At 51.7% G+C, this 23,806-nt stretch overlaps 1 protein-coding gene and 1 long non-coding RNA gene across 10 annotated transcripts in view; one reads left to right on the top strand and one right to left on the bottom strand.

Annotated features, from left to right (window-relative positions):
- GRK5 (G protein-coupled receptor kinase 5) overlaps positions 1-23,806 on the bottom strand; it is a 250,667-nt gene that overhangs the window by 108,811 nt on the left and 118,050 nt on the right. For 6 of the 8 annotated variants that reach the window (XM_016919477.4, XM_016919478.4, XM_063782180.1 and 3 more), the window contains one exon: positions 23,498-23,593. The exons of the other annotated variants lie outside the window; for them this stretch is intronic. In XM_016919477.4, coding sequence (XP_016774966.1) covers positions 23,498-23,593 — 96 coding nt within the window. The remainder of the gene's footprint in view (positions 1-23,497; positions 23,594-23,806) is intronic. 8 annotated transcript variants of the gene reach the window in all.
- LOC107966852 (uncharacterized) lies at positions 10,540-15,674 on the top strand. 2 transcript variants are annotated; one of them, XR_008537622.2, is made up of 3 exons: positions 10,540-14,211; positions 15,135-15,301; positions 15,497-15,674. It is a non-coding gene; the product is annotated as an uncharacterized LOC107966852 (long non-coding RNA). The 2 variants fall into 2 exon arrangements; XR_001706872.3 differs by having other exon boundaries at positions 15,135-15,674.

Raw genomic sequence — 23,806 nt, 5'->3', positions numbered from 1 at the left:
AGGCCCATCTGGCAGTCATGGGCCGGGCCTCCAGCCCCATCCCAGCCTGCATCCTTACCCCATCCTGTGGCACATTCTGGCCATGAGCTGGTCACACCTGTGGTTAAGCTGTCGTGGCTCAGGCTTTGCCTATAAGTGGGTGACCGAGGCAATTTCTCAGAGCCTGGTCCGTAAAACAAGAATGAAAACTTGGGCTCAGGGAGTGTGAAAAGCGCTTTGCAAGCTGCACAGCAGCCCACACCTTCCACAGGGAGTGAAGACAGGCACACTCGCAGCAATAGCCATGGCAGGTGCCCACGTATGAGCAACCACCAAAGGCAGGTGGTGGTTCCGAGGATGATAGGAGGCCTTCCTCCTCTTCCTTCCTCAAGCGTAGGAAGTGGTGGCCACTGAATCAGTCCTGTATGGGAGATCCGGCTTTCACCATTCAGACCTAGCTGGGAAAAATGCTGGCTGCAGGCTAATGACCCCAGAAAGGGCTGTCACCAGGCCTACAGAGAGGCAGACCCAATGCCCACCCCTCAAGACCATCTCGAGGCCTGGTGAGCCATGTTCCCCACCAAAAGGCCCCAGGCCCTGAGTGCACAGGCCCTCCCCTCCCACACAGGTCTTGGCTGGTGCCCATGGAGACCCCCTGGGGAGGCGTTATTTATTTGTCCCACAGTACAGGCGGGTAACTGCCTCCAAAGGCGTGAGGGCTTGCCCAAGGACATCTAATGAGTAAGTGGAGGGGCAAGGAACTGAACCCATGCCTGCTTCCAAGGTACTGCTTTCCTTCCAGAACCACTGGACAGAGTCAGACACAGAGCTGGACACAGCATCACTACGGCCACCTCCCAAAGCCATGCCTCTGCCTTCAGCGGCTGTCCTCCCTCTCTGCTTTTTTGTGACAATGAAGCTGAGGAAACCCAGGCTTGACTGACTGCAAATCCCGCCTCTCAGCCCCTCCCTGCCTCCCTCCCATGCTGACCACAGCACCCTCCTTCCTCCTGCCTCTTCTCCAGCAGGTCACTGGCCACGAGCTCTTCCCTGAAACAACAAATCCACAGTGTTTAACCTCTCCCCACCGGGAGCTCATTCTTTGAAATTCTGTGTTATAATGGCCACGGTGGGTGGGAGGAGGGCGGAGGGTGACGGAAGATTGCCTAACTCTCATTTCTTGCCAACATCTTAAAAAGATGTCTCCTGCTGCTGGCCGGGACTTCAAGAGCGGCCCTCCTGTGGTGGTCGAGGATATGAGCAGAGCGGCCCTGTCGCCTGGCCACCCCCAGCACTCCTATTTATACCTCTCAATGGAGCGAACTCCTTTTTTGGACAAGGATGGAGAAGAGCAAAGCAACAGCGCTGGCCTCCCGGTGCTCAAACTTGGGACACCTGGTCCCCCCAAAGCACTCACTGGTGGCCCGCCTCAGCATGCTCTTGGCTGGTTCCTCCGGAATGGGGAGCTGCCAGCAGTGCCCGCCCAGCAAGCCCTGGCCTCTTCCAGGCTGGTTGTAGCACAGCCCATTCCCGGAGCCACACAGCATCGTCCTGCCTGAGTAGCCCCACCTTCTAGAGCCCTGGAAGAAGGACATGGCCATTGCTGCCCAGCACACTGGACCACCAGAACCCATTCTGTTCTCATTCCTCAAGGTCTACAGGGCAGGTGCCCATATGTCCATTCTCCAGAGAGGAGGAACAAGGCTCAGACCTGCCTGCTTCCTAGGCCGAGCAGGGAGCTTCTTCTCCCCTTCGTTTCTAACGCACTGACTTACTCATTGCCTGCTTACTTCCCAAAACGATCCACAGCATCTTCCAATAAAGGCACATGTTCAATTGTTCCATAAAAGACAAAGAACAGGAAACAAACAGCAAAAGAGGGAGGGGAAAATCAAATGAGCTCCCCCGATGACATCAGATGAAAGAGTGCTTTGCTTTTGACATCAAACTGGGCTATGGGCTTCCCAGCAGTTTGAAGAAAGAGGGATGCATGTGGGTGGCCAGCAGTAGAAAGAAACTCAAAGCCAGGCCCCTGGACTCCTCATTAAGCCAACACACATAGCAAGCACCTACGGTGTGCAGCCACTGTGCTACACGCTGGGGCACTGGCGACTGAGACACGGCCCTGTCCTTGAGGGAGACAGAATGGCTAGAACAACGATGGCGGATGAGAGAAGCCCACTTATGGGAGGTCACTCTGCCCCTCCTTTGTGGAGAAGGAAAGGTTGGGTGGTGGTCACTGGAGGAGAAAGGGACAAGTGGTGGCAGCCTCGGCATTCACCCCACTGCAACCATGGCAGGTGAGGCTCCCTTCTCTGCCTACCAAGCTGTCCCTGCCTCCCAGGGAAGGCTCAGGTCCCAGGAGAGCTCTTCCTTAATTCAGAGATGACTATCTGAAGCAAGGCAGACACGCCTACTGGTCCAGCAAGGACCATGCTTCTCATGCAGGATGTGGGGGGGCCAGGAACCAGGCCTGGCTTAAGGCCCAGGGCTGGTAAGTGGGGACTGTGGTAGAATTCAGAGCATCTGGTTCCAGCCCGGGACACTCTCCACAACACCCCATTGCCGTCCCGGCCTTGTCTCCAGGTCAGAGTCATTTCCCTTGATATCTGTTGAGGTGGAAGGGACCTAAGACAGCCAACACCTTGCCTTCAGGATACTTACAGTCTGGTGATGGGCGTGCACACACACACGTGCACGTGCATGCACACACAAACACGCACATACTTGCAAACATACACGGACACATACAAACTTGCATGTATACACACGCACACACATGCACACTCGCAAACGCACATGGACACAAACTTGCATGTACACACACGCACACACATGCACACTCACAAATATACGGACACACACAAACTTGCATGTATACACACACATGCACACTTGCAAACATACACGGACACATACAAACTTGCATGTGCACACACACACATACACGAAATACTGTGGTGTTTCATGAAGGCCTGGCTGAGGACAATCTGGGTCCCATCAATAAGAGAGAATCCCTGCAGACTCGTGTGGAAGGCCGAGAGGCAACAGAGTGCATGAGCCCAGGCCCTCTCAGATAAGCCAGGTGCTGGCCACACCTCAGCCCTCAGGACTGAGCAGTCTAAGGAAATGGTTCCCAGAAATCGTAACCATATCTTGATGCCTGGGTGGAGAAAATGAACTCAAAACACAGCAAATCAGTCTAATCTCCATAAGACTTACTTCCGTCTGTTCCTAGGAGAAAGATTCTATCCAACACCCTCCACATGGGCCCGAGAGGAGGCCTGTCCAGCTCTGCCCTCAGAGGGGACCACTGTTGGAGGAAACTAACAAGAAAGGCCAGCTCAATCTGCTCAGCTTTCTGATCAACTGGTTCCTCCCGTTGCCTCTGCCGGAGCCTGGGGGACCCGGTGAGCAGGGAGGACTCCAGTCCCTGTATGGTCTTCCTAGGAGGCCCAGGAGCCAGCCAGCCAGCCCTCTCTGATGGCATTCTGATGGCCAGCCAGGTGGCACGTGCAGCTGGCAGAAGGCACCCAGCTTGCAGCTCCAGCCCACATGTCCCAGAGAGACCTCAGGCCACTCCCAGAGCAGCCGGCACTGACGGGCTCCAGGAACAGGCCTGAGGCATCACTGCAGCATACCCCAAGCAGGAAGCCAGCTTTGGCATGAGTGGATTTAATCTCTATAAACCTGGCCCCATGGGGCTTTTTCTTTCCTGACCCAGTAAATGATAAATCTGACCTAGGAGATCATGGTCAGTAAATAACTGAAGCAAATGCCAAAACCCTGTAGACTGTGGAGGTGTAAAGACAGGGCTGCCAGGCTAGGGGGTGAGCTACACCCGCTCCAGGGAGGAGCTACCCCTAGGGCTGCACGGGCATGCTCCGGGGGACCTCTCCTCGGCCCCGCTGCGGCGATGCTGCCTCATCATTCATTCCTCCTTCCCCTTCCTCACTGATTCCCTTGCTTGCTCACTGGTTTTGTACACACTTCTGGGCTCCCGCAGAGCCCAGGCATTGTAACAGGGGCTAGGCTTACAAAGGTGGAGGAGGCACACGCACCTTCTATGAAAACAGGCACCTGAAGCCTAGTCCTGCTCCCCATGGCAAGGGTTCCTTGGGAATGTTTGGTGGGGACACATGTGGAATGCTCTAGGGCCTTGGGGGAGGGGGTGGGTGGTTATTTGGGACAGGGATCCACTGACATTGGGGGTAAGGCTTGGCCAGGTGGAGAGGACAGAGGATGCAGCTGTACCAAAGACCTAAAAGCAGGAAGAAAATCTGTTTTTTTCTGTTTATGCAGCTCAGAGAGGTTAAAAAAAAAAAAAAGTCAAACAGCTCCTAAATAGAAGAGCAGAGATTTGACACCATAACTTGGAAAACACGCTATTACCTACCATGCTGCTGCTGGGTTTCCCCAAGGGCCTGAAGTCTGCTGGCAGGGTGGGGTGGAGGGGAAGTATATGGTGAAGGAACCATAGGCAGTGGACAGACCCTTGATATCTGCTAGGAGTGTCAAGTTTCACGACTTCAGAGAAGTCAAGAATCTTCTAAGTGTTAAGAACAGCAAGCAAGAAAGTCATAATAAATGGGAAGGAAGAAAAAAGATACCAGCTAGAAACAGAGGACCAAAGAAGAGGCTACTGCACCAGTCCATGCAGGAAGACAAGTACCAAGGATGGAGAAGAGGGGACAGATCCAACCCATGGGAGAATTCTGAAGTTTCCACCCAGTGAGGCTGGGAAGCCCCTGTGGGAAACAGGGATCCAGGTAATGGATGAGTGGGAAGTTAACACTGCAGCTGGATTGCGGGGCTGGGAACCACTCCTCTCATGCTAAAGCCAAATGAGCACAAAACCTGCTGACCTGCCAACCCCCAAGAAAGTGAGTCTGTGGCCGGGCGCGGTGGCTCACGCCTGTAATCCCAGCACTTTGGGAGGCCGAGGCAGGCGGATCATGAGGTCAGGAGATCGAGACCATCCTGGCTAACACGGTGAAATCCCGTCTCTACTAAAAATACAAAAAAGTAGCCGGGCGTGGTCGTGGGCGCCTGTAGTCTCAGCTACTCGGGAGGCTGAGGCAGGAGAATTGCTTGAACCCAGGAGGTGGAGGTTGCAGTGAGCCGAGATGGCGCCACTGCACTCCAGCCTGGGAGACAGAGCGAGATTCCATCTCAGAACAAAAGAAAAAGAAAGGAAGGAGGGAGGGAGGGAGGGAGGAAAAGGAAGGAAGGAAGGAAGGAAGGAAGGAAGGAAGGAAGGAAGGGTGGGTGGGTCTTGTGGCCGGCTGGCCAAGGGAGGAGGGCAGGGGACTGCCAGGGGTGGGAAGCTCCCTCTGCACCCCACACATGCACATTCTGACCCCCATCAGCTCAGGTTATGAGAACTTCTCACCAACATAAGCCGCACCTGGAATATGCCTGAGCTGATCTCTCGGGCTGGACGGCCCCACGCACAGCACAGGCAAAGAGACAGCCAGTGTGACATTCATGCCCATCTGCCACCTTCCAAAAGGCCCTGCAAGGGGAAGGGAAAGAGAGGACAGACAGCAGGGGAGCGAGAAACCATCCCCAAAAAGAGCAGGGAAGGGACAGGTGGGCAGCGGGAACAGCTGCCGGCTTGGAGAGCTCTGACAGGTGGTGCTGAAAGACATCCTGCGACCGGGCATCACAAAGAAAAACTTACTCTGAACTATCGCAAGGACAGAAAACCAAACACCGCATGTTCTCACTCATAGGTGGGAATTGAACAATGAGATCACTTGGACACAGGATGGGGAACATCACACACCAGGGCCTGTCGTGGGGTGGGGGAAGTGGGGAGGGATAGCATTAGGAGATATACCTAATGTAAATGACGAGTTAATGGGTGCAGCACACCAACATGGCACATGTATACGTATGTAACAAACCCACACGTTGTGCACATGTACCCTAGAACTTAAAGTATAATCAAAAATCAATATAAAATAAAAATACTGAAAAAAAATAAAATAAAATAACTGCTGCATAGGCCAAAAAAATAAAAAAGGATCTGTTACCCCCGCCAAAAAAAAAAAGAAAAAGAAAAAAGAAAAACCTGCTCTGGCCTGACACTGCAGGAGAGAGAAGCTCCAGCCGCTCCTGCCTCCTGTGGCGTTACCTGAGCCTTAGTGCTACCGTCATCAGAACTGGAGGCTGTTTATGGTACATCCCAAGTCCTGGGCTGGATACTTGAGAAACACCATACACAGTGGGTTAATAAGAATTTGGAGAAGGAGGAACTGCATCTCATATAGCCTGGAAGCCCAGCCTGCTCTGTCCATGGCTTCCCTTTGCTCTCTGCTCTCACCCTGAGGATGACTGCAGACAGCGGCTATCAGAGATGAACATTCAATGGATCCCTACTATCTGCGGGGCAAGGACCTCACCTTTCAGACAGGAGGCATGGCTGGTGTCCCGGGCCCAACCCAGCCTCCCCTGACCTTCTGCCTCATGACCTCTGCATAGAGCCCACCAAAGCAGAATACACTTCCTCTCCCAAACATGCCCATATTGTTCCACGTCCACGGGGAAGCCATGGCCAATATGGAGGAAATCCACAGCCAGCATGGCCTCGACTCAGGCCCAGGTGTGAATCCAGGCTCCACTTCCTTCAGAGATCTATGCCTGTGAGCAACTTACCAACCTCTCTGAGTCTCTGCATCGTCATCCCTAAAATAGGGGTGGGGAAGGCAGCACCTGCCCCACAGGGCTTTGTAGTGATTGGACGAGTGTGTGTCTGCAAAGCACATAGCCTGGTGCCTGGCCCACAGTAAGCATCCAGGAAATGTTTGCTGGTTGGATAACGCTGAACCTGCTGACCCAAAAGTGTTCTCTCTCTCTTTCTCTCTCTCTCTCTCATCTGTTCACTTGGCACCTTCCCTGCCACACAGATGTCTCTGTCCCCCTTCCCCACCCCACCCTTGGGCTCTTAGTACTGAGGATGGACCTTGGCAGCCACCCGCCCTGCACACTTGCACAGGGCTGTCACCCAGTGTCACGTGTTGGCTTTCTGCTGTCTTCCCAACTAGGGACAGCTTCCTAAGGATCTCAGCTGATCCCACATCCCTCCCCCAGCCCCACACTGGGACCCTCCACAGGATCTTGCCCAGGGTGAAAGCTGAATAGGGGCTCATGGCTGGGATTGGCTATCACCCCACATGTCTGCCATGGCTGAGGACCCTCCTGCCTGGAGGCAGAAGGATGAATGAGATGAGGGCATTGGGGGGTGCCTTTCAGGACCTCTAAGTCTGCCAAGAGTCAGTAAATAAAGATCTGAGGGGCAGGAATGGGGCTCAGGGAAAAGGGGTTACATAAAGGCCATAAATGTAGCCCAGCCTGCGCTGCCAAGAGCCACTTCTGAAAGCCGCTCCCCACCACCTGGCAGCACCCTGGCTCCCTGGCCCGGAAGAAGGAAGAGGGGCTTAACAGATAAATGAATGAATGAACAAACAGATAAACTTAAGCTGGCGGGACCTGGCAACCACCAAGCAGGCAGAACCAAGAAGCAAAGCTCTGCACCGCACGGGACGGTTGATGACAACCACGATGAAGAACGGCTATGAGGATGAAGAGGAAGACGGGAAAGCAGATGCTACATGAGCACTTGCTGCAGGCCACACCCTACGCGGCCCTCCCCATGCAGATCTTCACTCAATCCTTGCAACACTCCAGTTCCCATTTTGCAGATAAGGAAACTGAGGTTCAGGGAAATCTAATCACTTGCTCAAAGTCACAACCAGTAAGGAATAGAGCCTGGATGAAAACCAGGTCCCTCTGACACTGGAGCTCATGTTCCTCACTGCTGTCTCCGTCCCAATCCAGCAGCACCGGTTTGGTTTAGCAGCTCAATGGCTTTGTCCCAACTGACCCGCCACATGCCTCAGGATGTTCCAGCTGCTCAGCTCTCCAAGGCTGTGGACACCCAAGCCTGATGACGGAGTCTTCTGGCAAAGCCATTCTCAGTGGCTTGCTCTGCCCCAAGCTGGGCTCAGCCAAGGCCTTTAGCAGAGTCATGCCTGTGCCCATCTCTGCCTGACCAGTCGAACTCCGGCAGCCAGACAGGGCTGACATGACAGCTGTGCCGGTGGGATGTACTCCCCATAACTCTCCCACGCCTCCCATTGAGGTCGGATAGGGGCCTGCAAGGGGAGAGAAAAGTGGGGTCACTGCCCTTGGCGGGAGGTGCAACTAGGAATCTCTCTCTAAACCGTTTCTGATAAAAGCGGCTACTTCGGAACTGACATGCGACAGCTGTTCTCAGTCCACATTTCCAGGATTCTTAAAAGAACTCAGAGAGAAAAATAAGACCCATCAGCAATCAGTCTAGCACTTGGGAAGATTGAGTGTTTTTCCATCTCCAGGGGAGAACAAAATATCTAAACAAGATTCTACAAGCGCCTGGTACAGGGTAGACACTCATGCTGGGTGCTGGCAAAACACAGTCAGGCAGACCCAGGCTCTACTCTCACAGAGCCCACGGCCAAACAGAAGACAAAGGTGAGTCATCAGACAACCACAGTGGGGCCAGTGGCAGCATGAGGGTGGGGAGCAAACCCTGACTAGGTGAGGTCACCAGGGAGGGCTTCCTGGAGGAGGTGACCTATGAAGCAGGGGACTAAGGTTGAGTTGATTACCAAGCAGGGTTAGGGAAGTGTATCCAGCAGAGGGAACAGCCTAGGCAAAGGCCTGGAGAAAAGAAGAAACATGAAGGAATGGCTAAGTCAGGAGATGAGCGGCAGGGGTGAAGCTGAAGCAGTCAGCAAGGGCGGAGAGGCCGGGCCTGGTCAGCTTCAGCAAGACCTCTGGACTCTGTCCTGACAGCAGTGGAAAGCTACTGAAGCAGGTGGTGGCGAGAGCAGACTGACATTTCAGAAAGAGCCTCCTGGCTGCTGCATGGAGCTTGGTTGGAAGTAGGTGCGCCTGGAGGGAGCAAGGAGCTGACACAGGAGTTCAGGCAGGGACAAGGATCAAGTGGAAATGGTGGAGATGGGGCGAGAGGGGCAGACTAGGAGATACTGTGGAGGCCGAGGCATCGGGACCTGGAGAGGGACTGGACACTGCACTGGGCCAGGTGCCACACGGCAGGGCAGAGGGGAGGGGCAGCTCTGGGCAGCTAGAGGAAGCTGGTGATGTTCACCAGGATCAGAGACAGAACAGCTTTACGAGAAAGGGTCACAGTTCCCCCAAGAAGACAGGAAAACTACTCTGGCCATTTGTCCAACCAAAGGCTCACACACCCACATCAAAACTGGCCAGCAATTTGCACAGCACTTTGCAAAGCACTCTCTGCCAGTAACACCTTTGGCCACTCCATCTGCTAAGGTGAGGAATACTGAGTCCCCATTTTAAAGATGAGCAAATCAAGGTTAAGTGGCTTTCCCAAGGCCACAGGACCAAGTGGTAACACAAGAACCTGGGTCTTCTGCCTCCCAGTCCAAGGGGGATTCTACAACCCACAGGTTTCCATTTTAAATGATATCTGATGTCTGGGCAAGGAAGACGATAGTCGAGGCTGGTACAATTCTCTCCCTAGAAGCAGAACAAACTACAAAAGGGCAACAGACCAAAGTGTTAACAGTGCTTATCCTTATCTCATTGGCAGTTTTTATTTTCCCCTTTTAAAATTGTTTTGGAAATTGCAACCATTGACATATATTATTTTTGTAATGAGAAAAGGAATTAAAAGTAAGTTTTGGGGCTGGGCATGGTGGCTGACACCTGTAATCCCAGCATTTTGGGAGGCTGAGGTGGGCAGATTACTTGAGGCCAAGAGTTCAAGACCAGCCTGGCCAATATGGCAAAGCCCTGTCTCTATTAAAAATACAAAATTTAGCTGGGCGTGGTGGCGCACACCTGTAATCCCAGCTACTCGGGAGGCTGAGGCACGAGAATCATTTGAACCCAGGAGGCGGGGGTTGCAGTGAGTGAGACTGCATCACTGCACTCCAGAATGGGTGACAGAGTGAGACTCTGTCTCAAAAAAAAAACAAAAAACAAAACAAAACAAACAAACAAACAAAAACACACTTTAAAGATGGTTCAGCATCAACCGTCAAACAGGAAAGAAAAAAAAACAAAGCAGTACTCAAAATGCTTCAGGATTTTACATCTTCCTTTCTACTGCTGGCTGGAAACGGCCACAGCTAGCAGCCAACAGTAGCTCATGCCCCTAGCTCTTTGGAGGGTAATTTTGTGTTGTTCTTTGGTTGTTGGTTTTGTTTTTGTTTAATAGAGACAGAGTTTCACTCCCATCGCCCAGGTTGGAGTGCAATGGTGTGATCACAGCTCACTGCAACCTCTGCCTCCCTGGCTCATGCAATTTCTCCTGCCTCAACCTCCCAAGTAGCTGGGACTACAGGCTCACACTGCCAAGCCTGACTAATTTTTTGTATTTTTAGTAGAGACTAGGTTTCGCCATGTTGCCCAGGCTGATCTTGAACTCTGAGCTCAAGCGATCCATATGCCTCTGCCTCCCAAAGTGCTGGGACTATAGGAGTGAGCCACCGAGCCTAGCTAGTTTTTGTTTTTTAATTTGGAAGTTTATATTGGCCCCAAATATCCTACAACCCATGGCTTTTCTTCCCTGCAACCCCCCACTCCTGCCTTTCGGGTACTAGCTCTGGGGTGTTCAGAACAAGGGGGTTTAATACACCCAGGCAGACGTGGAGGGGAGACAGGAGTTGCAGCTTTGCTGGGCCCTGCTGCCAAGGTACTGCTGAACGGCCTGAGCTCTGGGAAATAAATTCCGTAAACAGAGTCTAGGCAGAGACCATTAAAAGTGTTTTCCTAGCATCTCTTTATGGGGCAGAACGCTGTCACACTCAGGCTGCTGCAGGGTGGCTGGGCTCTTGTGTTGGCTTGAGGTCCCCCGCACAAACGAGCTTGTTTTTCCCATTTTCAGTGAGGGGCCTTAAAATAGACAGAAAAATCCTTCTCACACCTGCTGACTGCAGTGAACCGAGGCAGGCAAGCCAGGCAGAGGCCGCTCGCCAAACATCATCCACTTTGTCCATCCCCATCACATTTCAGGTTAATGGTGTCTGTGGATGCAAGTGCAAAGCTGGAAATGAAAAGAACCTTCCAGAGGAAGCAAACAGCACTGTACAGGCTGCTGTGTTCTGGCCTTCAAAAAGACAGTGGACTTTCTTACTTTGAGCCATAGATCAAAATGTCACAATGAAGTACAAAGATGTTCATTTGAACATTAATTGTAATGGCAAAAACTAGTGGAAAAAACCCAAATAGTAGAATATATACATGTGATAGTTATGAGAACTTTACAAATCACATTTATTCTGGGTTCACATTTATTCATTTGAAAATAAGCAAGGGCTTATTTTCAAGATCGCTTAAAGGAAGAATTCACCAACAGGAAGTAAGCCATAGGTTGGGAGAGACCGGGGGGCCTGGGTGGATGCTGGGTTGAGGGTACTAGGTGAGCTCCCAATGGCCCAGTATGTCATTTCACCTGCAGGAGGGCAGCCCATGAGATGGGAAGTTTTGCGCTTTGCTCACTGATGTATCCACCATGCCTGACACTCACTAAATATGCATCAAATGGAAAAATGTACATCACATTTATGAAGATTTTAATGACAAGGGAAAACATTTTTGATACTATGTTAAGAAAAGAGGTAAGAAACAAAACCACATGTATATGTATGGGGAAAAAAGCTAGAAGAAATTACATGAAGGTGTTAACTATGGCTCTGTCTGAGATGTAAAATTAGCGGTGACTTTCTTTCCTTATAATTTTCTGTGTTTTTTAGCAAAATAATTTACCAATTACTATGACTTAACCAATAACAAACAGGGAGATTGAAAAAGCTGCAACATGGCCTGGAAAACAATTGTTCCTCCCACAGACATTCCTGTGGTCCACTGGGGAAGTGAGCAGCCTGGGACTGCAGTGGTTAACTCCCCACCAGGCTCAGGAGAGAAGGAGTGTCCACCCTCAGACCCGGTGGGAATCAGGATCCCTGACCCCTCTACCTTTAACTCCACCAGACCACATAAGCAGGTGAATATGTTATGGGTTCAACTGGATCCCCTAAAGAAGATACACTGAAGTCCTAATCCCCATTACCTCAGAACGTGACCTTATTTGGAAAGAGCATCACTACAGAGATAATCAAGTTAAAATGAGGTCATTAGGGTGGGCCCTAATCCAATATGAGTGGTGTCCTCATGAAAAAGGGGAAACTTGGCCAGGTGTGGTGGCTCACGCCTGTAATCCCAATACTATGGGAGGCCAAGGCAGGAGGATCACCTGAGATCAAGAGTTCAAAACCAGCCTGGCAACCTGGTGAAACCCCGTCTCTATTAAAAATATTAAAAAAATTAGCCGGGCACAGTGGCGGGTGCCTGTAATCCCAGCTACTCGAGAGGCTGAGGCAGGAGAATTGCTTGAACCCGGGACGTGGAGGTTGCAGTGAGCTGAGATCGTGCCATTGCACTCCAGCCTGGGCAACAAGAGCAAAACTCCGTCTCAAAAAAAAGAAAAAAAAAGTGGGGGGAAACTTAGAGACAGACATTCACACAGGTAGAAGACCGAGTGAAGGTGAAGACAGGGATAGGGCTGATGAGTCTACAGCCACAGAACACCAAATAATGACAGCAAACCCACAGAAGCCACGGGAGAGGCCTGGAACAGCTTCTCCCTCCCAGCCTTCAGAACGAACCAAACCTGCTGACACCCTGATCTTGGACTTCCAGCCTCCAGAACTGTGAGACAATAAACTGCTGCTGCTTAAGCCACCTGGTCTCTGGTATTTCACTATGGTAACCTCAGGAAAAACTAACGCAGTAGGGGAGAGAGCCTGCCTTGGAGTCAAATCATGGGAAGACCCTGGCAAGACCTTGTTTCTCTGGGACTCAGTTCACTTATCTGGAAATGGGAGACCTGGCCTAGAACAGTGGGTTTCAAACTCAAATTTAGCCCTAGAATGAAATCTGACACGGAAGCCCAAATATAAAAGGTAAAATAAAGCCCAATTGGGTAAAAGCCTGGTCTGGATCACACAGTCTCCCTGCAGAGCAGTCTTTGAAAACCACAACTCCAGGTGATCTGTAAAATCCCTGCCACCACTCCATTCTAAGACTGTCCAAACAAGAAACCCACGGACAGTATCGCTGGGCATCTTGCATGTGCCTGAGCTCGTGCCTTCTCTTTCAAGGAGCTTCCGGCCGTAGTGGGGAGGTGAGACTCACACCGCAAAGACAGCGGGGCCACCCTTCCCTCCTGAGAGCTCCAGCTGCGGACAGGTCACCTGATGTTCCAAACCCGACACATCTAAATTTATTTCGCCCTCCAAGGACAAGCAGATGCTGTGCCTTATCACAGCACGGCAAGGTGGCAGAACGACAGACATGACGCGCCCTTATCACCCCAAGGACAGCAATGACGTCTGCAGAGACTTGGTTTCCCTGACGATGAAATCAAGAGCTCACGTGCCAGCCAGGCAGGCCTGAAGGGGACTGGGTCACCAAGACGTGTGAGATTGTGATCATCCTCTCAGGGGCCCCAGACTCATCAGGGGGCACAAAGCTAACAAAGAAAGGGGGAAACAGTGTCACCATTCCCTCTGCCCCACTGTGGAATCAGGCAGGGTATTTGGTCTTTATTCATTTGATTTTTAATTAGACAAAGAACATGCCAATTCATTCTTTTTTTAAAAAAAAAAACAATCTTACAGATAAAGCCAGAGTCCCCTCTGACCTTCACGCCTTCCCTGGGGGTAACCATTGTTAGGACTCAGGGCTGCAGGCTTCTAGATGACATACGTCCTTTCAAGGAAACACACTGGGCCAGAGCAGGGGCCTGGGCAGAGTGTGATGCTTCCAGCTTCCCTGGGCAAACTGTGGAGCCGTGGGGAGGAAGGAAGGCTGAGGACTGCAGGAATCAGGGCGGGCTTCCAAGAAGAGGAAGCTGGAGGCAGTGCTCTAGGAAGAGGAGGATTCCGATGACTCCAAGGCAACAGTCTCTGGGACACTGAACCCACTTCACCTCAGCACAAAAACAGCTGGCCTCATTCATCATGTGTAGCCGATTCAGCTTCTCTGGGAAACTCCAAAACCCTCTCAAAGGGTCCTCAACCTCTGCCCTCAAACCACTATCGCCGTGAGGATGACGATGACAATGACAATGACGATGCTGATGACAATGATGGCCTGTGTGCAACACTCTGCTGGCCCTCCCAGAGGCTCTACCAGGTTGGTGTTAGTGTCTCCAGTTTATACACAAAGAAACTGCAAACTAGAGAAAGTAAGCTACTTGCTCAAAGTCACAGGGCTGGCAGCAGCAGCACCACCACTTCATCTTGATGACAGTGACAGAGATCCTTCCAGGAGCCCTCGCTGCTGGACAAGGGTGGCCTGTGACACAAGTCCGGCGACTGCAGCAATGCCTAGCACAGAGGAGGAGCTTAACAAGTATCTGTTAGCCAGTGTCTGGTTTAAAGAACATTCGCAGGCTGGGCGCAGTGGCTCACGCCTGTAATCCCAGCACTTGGGGAGGCCAAGGCAGGTGGATCACATGAGGTCAGGAGTTCGAGACCAGCCTGGCCAACATGGTGAAACCCTGTCTCTACTAAAAACACAAAATTAGCTAGGCGTGGTGGCAGGTACCTGTAGTCCCAGCTACTTGGGAGACTGAGGCAGAAGAATTGCTTGAATCTGGGAGGCAGAGGTTGCAGTGAGCCAAGATTACACCACTGCACTCCAGCCTGGGGGACAGAGTGAGACTCCATCTCAAAAAAACAAAAAAGGGAACATGGCAGTTGGGCAGAGTGGCTCATACCTGCAGTCTCAGCTACTCAGAAGGTTGATATAGGAACATTACTTGAGCCCTGCCTGGGCAACATAGTGGGATTCTGTCTCAAAAAATAAATATCAGAGAAAGATAAAGAAGGAAAGGAAGAAAGAAAGAAAGAGGAGGCGGGGGGAGAGGGAGAGGGAGAGAGGGGGAGGGGGGGAGAGAGAGAGAGCGAGAGAGAGAGAGAGAGAGAGAGAGAGGCAAGGCAGGCAGGCAGGCAATGTTGGGTGAATAACCAAGTACTAGACTACTTCAAGGAAATCTTCACACTATGAAGATGATTTTTTTCCCCCATGTTAAAAGATTCTACATTTTCCTCTAGGAATCCCCCACAGCCTGGGACTTCTGCTCCTGGAAACAGTTAAGGCTTTGGCAAGAGGCTCTCCCACAAGGCAATTCGATCTCCCCTGTCTGTCTGTGAGGGTTCGGGGCACTGCTGTGGCACGCCAGACACAGCAGCTACTTTCTGTGAACAGCCTCCTCATAAACGTCAGTCCTGTTGGGGGGTGGGGAGGGGGCCTTGATTTATTATATAGCTTTTGGACAGTTCCTACAGAAATATTGCCAAACAGTGGAATAATCAACTCTTTCACTCAAGCCCCCTCAGACTTTTTTAAATGAAAGAATAAAGTACGCAATGAGCCTGAGCTAAATAAATAAAAATGCCACACTTTTGCCCAACAGACCTTTCTGCGTCACTGAGAAATATTTGCAGACCTCAACAATCTTTTATCTTCGTGATGATGTTCCAGCCTTCCAAGTTTCGGACATCCTAAGAAATTCTTTGATTTGGGCTCTCTAATGATCTCCCATGAACAATTATCCCATTAACTAATAAAGTCACTATTTGATGTTTCACCAAGCAGACGTTAGAGAACCCCTTCTTCCTCTCATGGTCTGTCTGCCCTGTGCCAGTTCTGTTGAAAATCCGTTAGTTCATACGTGGGGCTCACACTGGAAGCAGAGAGATGGGTGGCAAGGAATCTCTCTCTCTCTCTCTCTTTTTCTTTTTTTTAGAGGGTCTCGCTCTGTCGCCTAGGCTGGAGCGGTGCAGCAGCACATTCATAGCTCACTGTATCCTCGGACTCCTGGGTTTGAGCAATCCTCCTGCCTCCGCCCCTCAAAGCACTGGGGTTCCAGGCTTGCGCCGCTGCAGCTGGCCTAGGAATCTGTCTCAATGCTCAGGTCTGCACCGCTGCACCTGGCCTAGGAATCTGTCTCAGTGCTCATGGCTGCCACTCACAGTCCTGGATTCCAGGTTGAAGAGAAGGCAACATCCATCCACCCACTCATGCTGCTACAGCAATGGAGACGCCCAGATGGAGAGCCCGTGGTCCAGGCCCTCAGGGAGCTCACAGAGAGATCCTTTAAAAGCCAGGAGGGACGCCACTTCCTCCAGGGAAGTGGGGATAGATCTTTGCCTTGGTTCTGCAGCTCAGCAACCTGCTCCATACCCTTGTGGAACTTTCTTGATTTGTCATCTCATCTTAATTTCAGTTGGTCTCCCATGCTCCTTGGTGGATGAGCTCCAGGAGATCAGCGATCCGCTCAGCTCCCCCGTGGACAGCACGTTTTCAGTGCTCACTAAACATGCATTGAATAAGCAGAGGAACTCGCCACACACACTTACAAGATACAAGAGAGACAGAAACGTCCACCCCTTTGAGCACCTAAGGAGTCTCCCTGCCTTGAGCACTGGCTGGGGCCCTGCCCACATGTTTATGCAGCAATATGCTCATGGGGAGTTGCAAGGTGTCACTCCAGACCAGGGACCTGGCTCTCCTGGGCGGGTCACTCTCCCCTTGAAGCCTGTTTACTCCACCACCAATGGGTGGTGGACAAGATGCTCTCCAGTCCCCTGAGCTAAGGATTCTGTGAAAACCTGACATCACTGTGATCATGACTCCGACTACAGCTTCAGAGGAAACCAACCTGCCCCAGGAGCCACCGGCTTCCCCTCCCCACTTAGTGGCTGTGAGACTGTGGCTGAGTCATGTACCGTGCTGAGCTGCCTCATCCAGATGGTGAGGATGGTGGGCGGGGGGAGGGGTGGGTTACAGCAGATGCTACCTACAGTGCCTCCTAAGGCCAGACTTTAATTACTTTAAGTGTAAACTACTGGCTAAGGTTAAATGGGTACAGCAAACACATGTCACCAATTTTTTTAGAAAAGCTCTAATTTCAAATATTTCACCTCATTCATTCCTTCATTCACCCAGTATTAATGAACCCCTATTATGTGCCAGACACTGTTCTCATAGTGAACCAGGCAAGACACAGTTGCAATTAACATAGAACATCTAGTACAGTGTGGGAGACAGAAAATACACAAGTAAACGAAAAGATGGCTTCAGACGGAGTTATGGGTAAGAACATTAAATAAACAGCACTATGGGAAAGGATGCAATTAGAAGGAGGGTATGGTTCCTTTTTAGAAGGCTTCTCTATGGAGATGATATTTGGACTGAGACCTTAAAGTCCCCTGGAAGAAAAAGTGTGAGGAAGAACATTCCGGGTAGAGAGAACAGGTGCAAAGGCTCTGGGCTGGAGACAAGCGTGTGTTATTCAAAGGACAAAAGGGAGACCAGCTTGTGAATGGAGGAGGAGGGAAGGATCCAAGATGAAGGTGAGGGCCAGCTCACATAGGGCAGCACAGGGAGGGCACTGACAAAAGGACCATGGATAGGATTTAGAGAGTCCATGGACTGGGGTGGAAAAAAATGTCATCTTTCTTTTCACCAACCTCTAACTGAAAATTTGCACTTCCTTCAATTATGAATGTAGATAACAACCTACAATGATGTCAGCAGTGCCCGGGACTTGTCACCGGCAGAAATCAAAGATCCATTCCTATCAGTTGCTGCAGATATCTGAAAAGCTCCCTCAGGTTCATGACAAGTTCAAAATTACAATAGCTGGCCGGGTGCAGTGGCTCACGCCTGTAATCCCAGCATTTCAGGAGGCTGAGGAGGGAGGATCACTTGAGCTCAGGAGTTTGAGACCAGCCTGGGCAACATGGCAAAATCCCGTCTCTACAAAAAATACAAAAATTAGCTGGGCATGGTAGTGCACGTTTGTAGTCCCAGCTACTCAGGAGGCTGAGGTGGGAGGATAGCTTGAGCCCAGGAAGCAGAGGTTGCACTGAACCAAGATCACGCCACTGCACTCCAGCCTGAGCGACAGAGTCAAACCCTGAGGCAAAAAAAAAAAATCAAAATTACAATAGCTATTAGACCCACAGTTAGACCTTATAAAGTATTAACAAAGAAGCACATATATTTCTGTATCATAAATTTTAGAAGTATGTAGTAAGTATATTTAAAAAGGATCAGTTTCCTCTGTAACCCTATGTATTCTATTTTATCTGTAAAAGCATTCTTCTGATAAGAGGTCTACAGGCTTCACCTTAGGGCAAAGTGCTTACAAGCCACAGTAAGGAGTCTGGGTTTTACTGAGTGGAATGGAGAGCTGTTGGGTTGGTTTCAGCAGGAGAATGATTTCACAGGGTCCAGTTTTCATTTTGCAAAAATCACACTGGCTGCTAGGTGGAGATGGTCTGTGACTGTCCAGGGCAGGGCTGAAGGCGGAAGGCCAGGGCTTTAACAGACTGCCGTTCGGGGCCATCCAGACATGGCGGCATCCTGGGGTCCTCATGGGTTCTGACCTCAGCTCTGATCAAGAGCCTTCTCATGGCACCACCTCACACCCTAAAGGGGCCCTGTCCCCTTGGCGCAAAGCCTGTCCCAGGACATCCTCCCAGAGAACTTCAGAAAGTGAGCTCATGTGTCCACAAGAAAAATAAATGCGGTATTGGCCACTGTTTGGTTTGTGTATTGGTCTAGGAAAGAAATGAGAATTTTATTTTAAAAAGCCTTCCAGCAGGACCCCAGCAGAGACTGGGCAAACACCTCAGCGACGGACTGTAAACAGTGGGAAGGCCCAGACCCTGGCCCCGTGGCCACGAGCTGCAGCCCCACGGCTCACGTCAGCCTTCCTGCCCTTCCCGGGCCTCTCTCCCACGGCACTCACACACAGAGCCTTTTCAATACCCTCCGGCAGAACAGAAGAATCCATTTCCACACGCCAGCACGCACGTTCCTCACACCATCCCAGGGGAGTGGGCCCTGCCAAGAGGCCAGTTTATGGACCTAGAAGGACAGACAGGGCTGGGGCCCATGGTCGCGGCGGGGGGGTGGTCCATGGACAGAGAAAAGCTCAGAGCCAAATCCTGTGCTCCCAGGTCCCCCACAGTGGAAGTGAATGAGGTGGGGCCAGGCAGACTGGAAGCTGAGGGACACTCAGGTGCTCCCAGGGCAATGCCTGGAAGCTTATGGGGAGGAGGCCTAGAGTGAGGAAATCAACCTCCGCCTCCCAAGTTGAAGCGATTTTCCTGCCTCAGCCTCCTGAGTAGCTGGGATTACAGGCACCCGCCACCATGCCTGGCTAATTTTTGTGTTTTTAGTAGAGGTAGGGTTTCCCCGTGTTGGCCAGGCTGGTCTCTAACTCCTGACCTCAGGTAATCTGCCTGCTTCAGCCTCCCAAAGTGCTGGGATTACAGGCATGAGCCATCACACCCATCCTAGATCTAAGAGTCTTAATTTGGGAGGAGGGGGCTGGGAGGGACACCAGGCCTTGGCAGGGCTAGTTAATCTCAAAGTATGAGAAGCTGTGTCTCAGGGGAGAGGTGGAAAGCCAGGGTGCACTGGCTCTTTGAATCTAGGAATAGGTTGGCAGTGAACCTAGTCCTAGACTATGGACTGAATGTCTGCATCCTCCCTGCAACACACATGTTGAAACCTAACCCGCAGCGTGACGTTATTTGGAGGTAACGCCTTTGGGAGGTGATTTGGTCATGAGGGTGGAACCATCATGAATAGGATTAGTGCTCTTATAAAAAGAGACAAGAGCTCTCTCTCTCTCTCTCTCTCTCTCTCTCCCTCCCTCCCTCCCTCCCCCACCCCACCATGCAAGGATACAAGAAGACAGCCAACTGTACACCAGGAAAAACTGATGAGGACACCAGATCTGCCGGCATTTTCATCTTGGACTTCCCCACCTCCAGAACAATGAGAGATAAATGTCTGTTGTTTAAGCCACCTAGTCTGTGGGTATTTGTTAAAGCAGCCCATGCTAAGACATAGGTTACATGAAGGAGAAAAAGGCGGCGCAGTGGCTCACACCTGTAATCCCAACACTTTGAGAGACCAAGATGGGCTGATCACTTGAGGCCAGGAGTTTGAGACCAGCCTGGCCAACATGGCAAAACCCTGTCTCTACTAAAAATACAAAAATTAGCTGGGCGTGATGGCAGGCACCTGTAATCCCAGCTACTTGGGAGTCTGAGGCACAAGAATTGCTTGAACCCAGGAGGCAGAGGTTACAGTGAGCCAAGATCACGCCACTGCACTCCAGCCTGAGCAACAGAGCAAGACTCCATCTCAAAAAAAAAAAAAAAAAAGTAGGTGTCTGCGTTGCTGGTGTGTGAACTGTAGCAGAAACGGGACAGTTCTACAGTAACCAGCTATGCCAGCAAAAGCTTTTCTGCAGGGGGAAGGAGGTTTTTTTTGTTTTTGTTTTTGTTTTTTGAGACAGAGTTTCACTCTAGTTCCCCAAGCTGCAGTGCAATGGCGCAATCTTGGCTCACTGCAACCTCTGCCTCCCAGGTTCAAGTGATTCTCCTGCCTCAGCCTCCCGAGTAGCTAGGATTACAGGCATGCGCCACCACGCCCAGCTAATTTTGTATTTGTAGTACAGATGGGGCTTCTCCATGTTGGTCAGGCTGGTCTTGAGGGAAGGAGCTTTTTAGTCTGCACCCACTGGCATTGTGGGTTGCAAGTTTGTCTAGTATCCACTCTGGGATATAAAAAAGAAACCCAGGAAACTCACTGCTGTGTCGTCCTTCATGGCTCGAGGTCACCAGCCAGTCTGCCTTCTTCTCTCCCGGCTTTCAAAATCTTATGTTTGTTTTATACATAATGTCCAGGGTTTTTGACTGTCCTTAGCGGGAAGGACAGGAAACACCGCATCTACTCCCTCTTGTCTGGAACCATAAATCCTATATTTCATATTTTCATCTTTTATATTTTTGAGAAACACATGAATCAAATATAGCAAAATGTTAAGATTTCTCTCATCTGGATGGCAGATACATGAATGCTCAGTATCTGGCTCTCAATGCTCTTCTTCTATTTATTAGAAACACTTCATAAGTTGAGTGGTCACTTACACCTCATTTATTCTTTCCTTCCCTTGTTCATCCAACTAACATCTATTGTGCCCCTCCTGTGAGGCAGTAACCAACTACGCAGTGGTGAATTTTAACAATCCAGTTCCTCCCCAAAGAGCCCTGAGGAAGGGTGCTCTGGCAGAAGAGGACAGGTGCTCTGAGAGACTCTGGTCTGGAGCTCATTTAAATTCAGGAGTCAAAAGAGGCTTCTCTGAGGAAGTGGCCTTCACATCTGGCTGTGCCCCATAGCACTCCTGGCATCACCACCTGCAGACAGTTTAGCCAGGGCCGGGAAGCACCGCCCTGCCAGGTGAGCGTGGCTGTGCGCAGGTGCCCGCTTCTCACATTGCTCCCCTTGGAGATGCTTTCCTCCTGTTGTAAGCTCTCACCTCCAACTCAACACCCCAGAAAGGTCTCTCCGAGCAGCCCTGTGGCCCTGTGGATGAGTGCAAGACGTTCCCTGGGGCCACAGTGAATGGGTTGTGAGGTAACATCCCTCTTTTGGGAGAAGCTGGGCTCAGCATCCAGGAATGGCTTTCTGGCAGCCAGCAGACCCAGGATGAAAATGACAGAGAAGGCTTGGCTCACCAGAAAGGGGGTACTTGCTGGGCACACATGGGTGAGTTGCAACCATGGCAACTAAGGTCTCCTCCCCAGTCCCACAACAGGCCCTATTCTCTCTGAGCCAAAATTAGCATGAAGAACAAAATGGTCCCCCATGAGGAAATGGCTAGTCACCAGAGGGGTTCTCCCTGGCTCCCCTCTCTGAAGGCCCCCTGCAAAGTCTCAGTGGTCAAATCCTCCCCAGTAAGCTACAGCCCCAGGAACACAGCCCCTCTTCTCTTCCACCCGACCTCGACTGCCTCCAGCAGAAAAGCTGATCATCAAGGGTGCACACGGCATCCATGGCACCGTGGTGTCTGTGGGAACTCCGGAAAGCACGCCAGTGTGCAGAGGGGCATGGGCCCCTGGTCTCCCGAGGAGGGCACCAGCTAAGCCCTTTACACACATGGTCTCATCTCACCCACTCCACCACCCTATGACTGGGTTCACAGACAGTGTTACAGCTGGGGAAACAGGCTCAGCAGGATAAATTAACTTGTCATGTGGCCAGTAGAGAGGGCAGGATCTGAACCCATGTCTGCCTGGACCCAGAGCCCCTGATCCCTCAGGCCAGCAGCATTCTCGGCCCGAGAACACCATGGGGATTCTGATGTGCCTGGGATTTTAGGGATGGAAGGTGGGTCTTGAGGACGTTTCCTGACCCTTCAGGATCCCACCTTGCTTCACCTGCTCATGTCTGCCTTCGTGGGGCGGGGCACAGATGGCTTCCTATCACCTATAAACATGGAGTGTGGACTGAGTGGCCCAGGGCCAGGATGGAGCAAGCCTGGGGGTGGCAGGTAGGTCCCCCCGGCCCTGGAAACTGGTGGGGACAGACCGTGAAGAGGCCATTTAGAAAAGCTGAATAAATGGCTACATGTGGCCTTGAATTCCAGGGCAGGCACGGGGCAGCTCACCCGAGGCCCTGGGCAGAAGTCCCCAGAAAAGCTGGGCCTATGGAGTTCTGGGCAGCACCACCCCGTGCCCAGCCTTCAGTGGACTTGAGTCTTCTTAAACGTGTTCAGCATGTCCATGACCTCTGACAATAATAAGCGGATGGGGAGCCCTCAGGCAGTGATGGGGAAGGACCCACCCCAGGGCACAGAGGGGAGAAGGGCCGGGACCCCAAACACTCTGGAGTGGGGCCTCACATCATGCCTGTCCCCTGGGCGCTCTCCCCCAGGCACCCAGGCCTCCTCACCACAGCCGTGTGCTGCATGGGACCAGGCACAGACCCACTTGGTTGGCTGCTCTTGGAGGTGCCTGGTGTGTGTGTGCTGGATACAGGGGGCTAAGCTGTGCCACTGAGCCCAGTGGCTCCTCAGGAGCACTGACATCCCCAGCAAGTGGAAAGGGGAGCCTCACCTCCCCCACCCCACCTGACTCTCAGCTCCCAAAGCCTGGGCTGCCCCCTGAGGGCAGGACCCACAGGCTCCAGGAAGAAAGGGGAGAAGTTATGAGCGGTGGCTCTGTGCTGGGCCTGGCCCACCTCCACCACCCTCCCATCAGCTGTGTGACTTTGGGCCGTTACAGAACCACTCTGTGCCTCAGTTTCCCCATCTGAAAGGTGAAGTGAAATATTAAATAATAGCACCTGCCTCAAAGGGTAACTGGGAGGAGGTCACTCTGCCCGGCACATGCCATATATTCAATGAATACTGGTTGCCTGTTTATGTTGATTAGCAAAAAGGTCAGCCTGGAGCCCCTACCTGGAAGCACAATACTGTGTCCACTGATTGGCATTTGCCTCACTGCACAGACAGCTTGGCGGCTCACCCATTTGCCTTAATGCACAAACGGCTTGGCGGCTCACCTGCTACTCACTCCCCGCACAGCCCCCAGGCAGGACAGCTTACCTATGGTCCTTCGGAGGTCTTCACACTGGCTAATGTGAGGGAACTTCAGGATTTCTTTCCACTTCTTGCTTTTCCCTTTGCGCTTTCCTCCGCCCCCTGCAGAGATGGGGAAAAAGATGCCTGGCTGAGGCTCCAGAGCCTGCGGCGTCCCCGCAGTGAGCCTGCCCACCAGCCTCCTGGGCTGAGAGACAGAGGGACGGGCTGTAGGCCAAGCCAGTGACACACCCCCAGCCCAAGACACACACAAACACACACACTCTTCCTCCCAGGTGGGCTGCGAGCCCCAGTATCCCGCACAGTCCTGCCTGA

This window comes from Pan troglodytes, chromosome 8 (genome assembly GCF_028858775.2).
Source record: "Pan troglodytes isolate AG18354 chromosome 8, NHGRI_mPanTro3-v2.0_pri, whole genome shotgun sequence".
Taxonomy (NCBI): domain Eukaryota; kingdom Metazoa; phylum Chordata; class Mammalia; order Primates; family Hominidae; genus Pan; species Pan troglodytes.
The sequence above is the reverse complement of the archived record's forward strand: the minus strand, read 5'-3'. Positions and strand labels throughout refer to the sequence as shown.